This window comes from Eleutherodactylus coqui, chromosome 8 (assembly GCF_035609145.1).
Source record: "Eleutherodactylus coqui strain aEleCoq1 chromosome 8, aEleCoq1.hap1, whole genome shotgun sequence".
Lineage (NCBI taxonomy): Eukaryota > Metazoa > Chordata > Amphibia > Anura > Eleutherodactylidae > Eleutherodactylus > Eleutherodactylus coqui.
The window spans coordinates 195,327,890-195,335,186 of NC_089844.1; the positions used below are offsets into that span (position 1 = coordinate 195,327,890).

The 7,297-nt window shown below is 50.4% G+C and overlaps 1 protein-coding gene across 1 annotated transcript; it reads left to right on the top strand.

Annotated features, from left to right (window-relative positions):
* The first annotated feature begins 363 nt into the window (after nt 1–363).
* TMEM265 (transmembrane protein 265) lies at nt 364–3,413 on the top strand. The gene is made up of 3 exons (XM_066577162.1): nt 364–521; nt 1,415–1,618; nt 3,078–3,413. Exons 1-3 carry the CDS (start codon nt 498–500, stop codon nt 3,228–3,230), a joined length of 381 nt encoding a protein of 126 aa, XP_066433259.1. The 5' UTR covers nt 364–497; the 3' UTR covers nt 3,231–3,413.
* The last annotated feature ends 3,884 nt before the right edge of the window (nt 3,414–7,297 follow it).

A 7,297-nucleotide genomic window follows, 5' to 3' on the forward strand; every position in this document is an offset into this window, starting at 1 on the left:
CCTCATACCTTACAGGGCACAGAATGAGCTTTCTACATCCAAATATATTACACCACACATTACAATGTATGCGCAGCTGCCCCCCCCCCCCCTCTTATCTTGAGAACTTTAGTTTTTTCTGTAAACTCATTATTAATGAGAACTTCCCTGCGCTGCTCACGTTGCACATATCTTTCCACTGTTATTCACACGAAAACTTCCTAATGACACAGTAAGAACATGTCATATTGTCATACTCCGCTCATGTCACAGTGCAGGGGACGGGCCTGGACAGAGGAATGTGGTTTCATTCCAGGCATTGTGCGTCACAACAACGAGAGTCCCACACCTTTCTCAGGTATGTCATACCTGTCGCACTGAGTCATGGTCTGTGGTGAATATCACAGGCTCCAATAACACGGTGTAGAGCTCACCACACAGCATTGTTTCCTCTACATCCACAAGCAAGGACGTGGAAAGTACCGTCAGTTTTTCGGCACCCTGCAGGATGAGAGAACATGACTGAGGCACAGCAGCCACAGGTAAGGAGAGTGCAGAGAAGGGATCCCCAGGTGGAGGAGCACAGAGAGGGGGCCCCCAGGTGGAGGAACACAGAGAGGGGGCCCCCAGGTGGAGGAACACAGAGAGGGGGGCCCCCAGGTGGAGGAGCACAGAGAGGGGACCCAAGGTGGAGGAGCACAGAGAGGGGACCCCAAGGTGGAGAAGCACAGAGAGGGGGCCCCCAGGTGAAAGAGCACATAGAGGGAACCCCCAGGTGGAAGAGCACATAGAGGGGACCCCCAGGTGGAGGAGCTCCGGGCACACTCTCAGGAAAGTCACTGACTCCAAGGTGCTAAGAGCCAGTTGTCTGATACCATCGGTGTGACTGTCAGTGCCTGTGTTGTTGTCAGGCAGGATCACACACATGGAGTCAGTAGCTTTGGGCCATGGGGAGGGATCACAGGCAGGCTTTCTCATCAGCAGGGTACAAAAGCTGTGTGGCAGGTCCCCAATGGGCAGTGACAATGGTTGGTGGAGGAAGACCAACGCCTGGGGAAGGGGCACTGTCGGCTCTTGGCTGGTGGCTTTGGGATGGATGTGTGTTCGTTCAGCATGTGAAGGGCTGCATTTCTTGCCACATGAAACTGTTCTATGTAATTGAGATGTTTTTGAAATGACTTATATCAGTACCTCTCGTTATGCCTCCTGTATAACTAACATCATGTTACAGCCAAAATGACTTAAATATCTCTCCTGGTTTGTGGAAAACAGCATTTATTGGATTTATCCCTTCAACACTTATAATGTTGGTAGAGGGGAGAAGGAAGGCGGGGGGAGAGATGGGGCTCCAAAATAGCACTGTATGTAAGTTAAAATAATGGCGTCCTCAGATACACCCTCATACGTCTCCCATCTTGTCCTAACTGTTGACCAGAATCTTCAAAATGGAGCAAGAGAAGAAGAAATCCAGATACTGGTTAGCAACCCCTCACAGCCTTCGAAACCTCCCGGCTTTCAGCAGAATGGACGGAATGGTTGTGGATATTTCGCATCCTGCAGTCTCCGAAGATTGGCAATAGTGAGCATCGTATGCGGCTTCTCTTGTGTTGGGATCAAGGCTTTAATTCTGGCTCTGCAGGTAAATGATGTAGCGACCCGGTTCTCTGTCTTCCACCTACTGACCTCCATCCATTGACCCCTCAATATCCTTTATCTACTATCCTCCATCCAGTGATCTCAGCTGTCCTACTTATCTTAATTTACTGACTTCTGCATTCTGCCCACCCACTAGTGACCCCCATCCCTGTACCACCATCTGCAGAGCCCCACACTCAGTCCATCCTCTGCTGCTGAGCTTCACGCGTGGGCCAAACTCTGCTACTAACTCTTGCACTCGGTCCACTGCAGACCCCCACACTCTGCCTAGCCTTTACTGCTAACTCTAACATTCCACTCACCCTTTGCTACTCTACTCCGCACTCTATCCACTCTTTGCTGTTCTACCTCGCACTCTATCCACTCTTTGCTGTTCTACCTCGCACTCTATCCACTCTTTGCTGTTCTACCTCGCACTCTATCCACTCTTTGCTGTTCTACCTCGCACTCTATCCACTCTTTGCTGTTCTACCTTGCACTCTATCCACCCTTTGCTGTTCTACGCCACACTCTGTCCACCCTTCGGTGTTCTATTTCGCACTCTGTCCACCCTTTACTGCTCTACCCCGCACTCTGTCCACTCTTTGCTGTTCTACTCTGCACTCTGTCCACCCTTTGCTGCTCTACTCCGCACTTTGCCCACCCTTTGCTGCTCCACGCTGCACTCTGTCCACCCTTTGCTGCACTACGCCGCACTCTGTCCACCCTTTGCTGCTCTACGCCGCACTCTGTCCACCCTTTGCTGCTCTACGCCGCACTCTGTCCACCCTTTGCTGCTCTACGCCGCACTCTGTCCACCCTTTGCTGCTCTACGCCGCACTCTGTCCACCCTTTGCTGCTCTACGCCGCACTCTGTCCACCCTTTGCTGCTCTACGCCGCACTCTGTCCACCCTTTGCTGCTCTACGCCGCACTCTGTCCACCCTTTGCTGCTCTATGCCGCACTCTGTCCACCCTTTGCTGCTCTACCCCGCACTCTGTCCACTCTTTGCTGTTCTACTCCGCACTCTGTCCACCCTTTGCTGCTCTACTCCGCACTCTGTCCACCCTTTGCTGCTCTATGCCGCACTCTGTCCACCCTTTGCTGCTCTATGCCGCACTCTGTCCACCCTTTGCTGCTCTATGCCGCACTCTGTCCACCCTTTGCTGCTCTATGCCGCACTCTGTCCACTCTTGGCCGCTCTATGCTGCACTCTGTGCAACCTTGCCATTGATACCCACACTCTGCCCACTCTGACCCCCTCAGCTTATTCTTTGCTGCTGATCTCTCTGTACTCTGAACCCCCAGCTCATTCTTTGTTGCTTACCCCTCTGCACTCTGACCCCCCCCCCCCCCCCAGATCATTTCTTGCTGCTGACCCCCCTGCACTCTGCCCCCCCCAGCTCATTCTTTGCTGCTGACCCCCCTGTACTCTGCTGACCCATCTATTTCTTATCTCACAGGCAGAGCAGGAAAGTGACCAAGGGAAAAGAAGGATCCTGTCTCAACTCTCCCGAAAATTCTCCATCCTCAGTATCCTGCTATTTGTGGTGGCTCTGCTGTCACTGCCTGGCGTTTTGGTTCTCATATCATACCTGATGACACTGATTGAGTGATGGCAGCCGTGGATGGGTCACTCAACAGATGGCATTCAAGCAGCCTCATGACTGGTTCAAGGATCTGCATTTTGAAGGCCACAAGAAGATGCCTCTCCAAAGAATGTGAACCTCAATATTTCTGTAAAAAGTCCGTGTATATAGAAAATTTTATACTATTTAATAAAACCACCTGAAACAAGAGACGTGTCCACAGTTCAATTTACCGCTCACCACGGCGATCACTACAGCCCCAAATAAGACCATACCAATGACCAGAGCAACTCTCCGTCCATCAGCTGTCATCTCCTATATCAAGGGTGTCACTGAGCGGCAAATCAGACTTATGGTTATCTTCAAAGGGCCGATTGTAATTGTATAGTAAGAACTCGTTCACATGAGCGTCCCTGCACATAGTACGCAGTAGAAGAAGCCATTGATTTCAATCAGTTTGTTCACATGAGCACATTTTTTCACGCGATGTGCAATTGCATGAAAAAAAACACAGCATCGTCCTCATACCTTATACCACACAGAACTCACAGTCCTCCGTCCTCATACCTTACACCACTCAGAACCAACAGTCCTCCATCCTCATACCTTACACCACACAGAACCAACAGTCCTCCGTCATCATATCTTACACCACAAAGAACCCACAGTTCTCCGTCCTTATACCTTACACCACACAGAACCCACAGTCCTCCGTGTTCATACCTTACACCACAAGGAACCCACAGTCCTCCGTCCTCATACTTTACACCACACAGAACCAACAGTCCTCCGTGTTCATACCTTACACCACAAGGAACCCACAGTCCTCCGTCCTCATACCTTACACCACAAGGAACCCACAGTCCTCCGTCCTCATACTTTACACCACACAGAACCAACAGTCCTCTGTCCTCATATCTTACACCACACAGAACCAACAGTCCTCCGTGTTCATACCTTACACCACACACAACGCACAGTCCTCCGTCCTCATACCTTACACCACACAAAATCAACAGTCCTCCGTCCTCATACCTTACACCACACAGAATGCACAGTCCTCCGTCCTCATACCTTACACCACACAGAACGCACAGTCCTCCGTCCTCATACCTTACACCACACAGAACGCACAGTCCTCCGTCCTCATACCGTACACCACACAGAACGCACAGTCCTCCGTCCTCATACCGTACATGGCACAGAAACCAGAGTCCCCCGTCCTCATACCTTACACCACACAGAACCCACAGTCCTTCGTCCTCATACCTAACATGGCACAGAAACCAGAGTTCCCCATCCTCATACCTAACACCACACAGAACCAACAGTCCTCCGTCCTCATACCTTACACCACACAGAACCAAAAGTCCTCCGTCCTCATATCTTACACCACACAGAACCCACAGTTCTCCGTCCTCATACCTTACACCACACAGAATGCACAGTCCTCCGTCCTCATACCTTACACCACACAGAACGCACAGTCCTCTGTCTTCATACCTTACACCACACAGAACGCACAGTCCTCTGTCCTCATACCTTACACCACACAGAATGCACAGTCCTTCGTCCTCATACCTTACATGGCACAGAAACCAGAGTTCCCCGTCCTCATACCTTACACCACACAGAAATTAGTCTTCCATCCACATACCTTACATGGCACAAAAAACCACAGTCCTCTCTCTGCATACCTTACACGGCACAGAACCCACAGTCCTTCGTCCTCAAACCGTACATGGCACAGAAACCAGAGTCCCCCGTCCTCATACCTTACACCACACAGAACCCACAGTCCTTTGTCCTCATACCTTACATGGCACAGAAACCAGAGTTCCCCGTCCTCATACCTTACACCACACAGAACTTAGTCTTCCATCCACATACCTTACATGGCACAGAAACCACAGTCCTCTCTCTGCATACCTTACACGGCACAGAACCCACAGTCCTCCATTCTCATACCTTACACCGCCCAGAATCCATAATGCTCTCATCTCATATCTTACACCACTCAGAACCCACAGTCCTCCGTCCTCATACCTTACACCACACAGAGCCAACAGTTCTCTGTCCTCAAATCTTACACCACAAAGAACCCACAGTTCTCCGTCCTTACACCTTACACCACACAGAACCAACAGTCCTCTGTCCTCATATCTTACACACACAGAACCAACAGTCCTCCGTGTTCAAAACTTACACCACACGGAACCCACAGCCCCCCGTCCTCATACCTTACACCACATAGAACCCACAGTCCTCCGTCCTCATACTTATACCACACAGGACCAACAGTCCTCCGTCCTCATACCTTACACCACACAGAACACACAGTCCTCCGTCCTCATACCGTACATGGCACAGAAACCAGAGTCCCCCGTCCTCATACCCCACACCACACAGAACCCACAGTCCTTCACCCTCATACCTTACATGGCAGAGAAACCAGAGTCCCCCGTCCTCATACTTTACACCACACAGAACTCACAGTCCTCCGTCCTCATACCTTACACCACACAGAACCAACAGTCCTCCGTCCTCATATCTTACACCACACAGAACCCACAGTCCTCTGTCTTCATATCTTACACCACACAGAACTTAGTCTTCCATCCACATACCTTACATGGCACAGAAACCACAGTCCTCTGTCTGCATACCTTACACGGCACAGAACCCACAGTTCTCCATTCTCATACCTTACACCGCTCAGAATCCATAGTGCTCTCACCTCATTCCTTACACCACACAGAACCCACAGTCCTTGGTTCTCATACCTTATATGGCACAAAAACCAGAGTCCTCCGTCCTCATGCCTTACACCACACAGAACCCACAGTCCTCCGTCCTTATACCTTAAATGACACAGAACGCACAGTCCTCCGTCCTCATATCTTACACCACAAAGAACCCACAGTTCTCCGTCCTCATACCCTACACCACACAGAACCCACAGTCCTTTGTCCTCATACCTTACATGGCACAGAAACCAGAGTCCCCCGTCCTCATACCTTACACCACACAGAACTCACAGTCCTCCGTCCTCATACCTTACACCACACAGAACCTACAGTCTTCCATCCACATACCTTACATGGCACAGAAACCACAGTCCTCTGTCCATATACCTTACACGGCACAGAACCCACAGTCCTCTGTTCTCATACCTTACACCGCCCAGAATCCATAGTCCTCTCACCTCATACCTTACACCACACAGAACCCACAGTCCTTAGTTCTCATACCTTACATGGCACAGAAACCAGAGTACTCCGTCTTTATGCTTTACACCACACAGAACCTACAGTCCTCCGTCCTCATACCTTACACCACAAAGAACCCACAGTTCTTTGTCCTCATACCTTACACAACACAGAACCCACAGTCCTTCGTCCTCATACCTTACACCACACAGAACTCACAGTCCTCCGTCCTCATACCTTACACCACGCAGAACTCACAGTCCTCCGTCCTCATACCTTACACCACACAGAACCCACAGTCCTTGGTTCTCATACCTTACATGGCACAGAAACCAGAGTACTCCGTCCTTATGTTTTACACCACACAGAACCAACAGTCCTCCATCCTCATGCCTTACACCACACAGAACCCACAGTCCTCCGTCCTCATATCTTACACCACACAGAACCTACAGTCCTCCGTCCTCATACCTTACATGGCACAGAAACCAAAGTCCTATGTCCGCATACATTACACAGCACAGAACCCACAGTCCTCCGTTCTCATACCTTACACCGCCCAGAATCCATAGTCCTCTCACCTCATTCCTTACACCACACAGAACCCACAGTCCTTGGTTCTCATACCTTACATGGCACAGAAACCAGAGTCCTCCGTCCTCATACCTTACACCACACAGAATCCACAATCCTTCATCCTCATACCTTACATGGCACAGAAACTAGAGTCCCCCGACCTCATACCTTACACCACACAGAACTCACAGTCCTCCGTCCTCATACCTTACACCACACAGAACCAACAGTCCTCTGTCCTCATATCTTACACCACACAGAACCTACAGTCTTCCATCCACATACCTTACATGGCACAGAACCCACAGT

Bases quoted from the DNA above. Each gene is read 5' to 3' on its own strand.
- TMEM265 (XM_066577162.1), top strand. From the start codon at position 498: ATGACTGAGGCACAGCAGCCACAG. The intron at 522-1,414 runs GTAAGGAGAGTG...ACTGTTGACCAG, and splicing joins CTGAGGCACAGCAGCCACAG to AATCTTCAAAATGGAGCAAG. The intron at 1,619-3,077 runs GTAAATGATGTA...CTTATCTCACAG, and splicing joins CTTTAATTCTGGCTCTGCAG to GCAGAGCAGGAAAGTGACCA.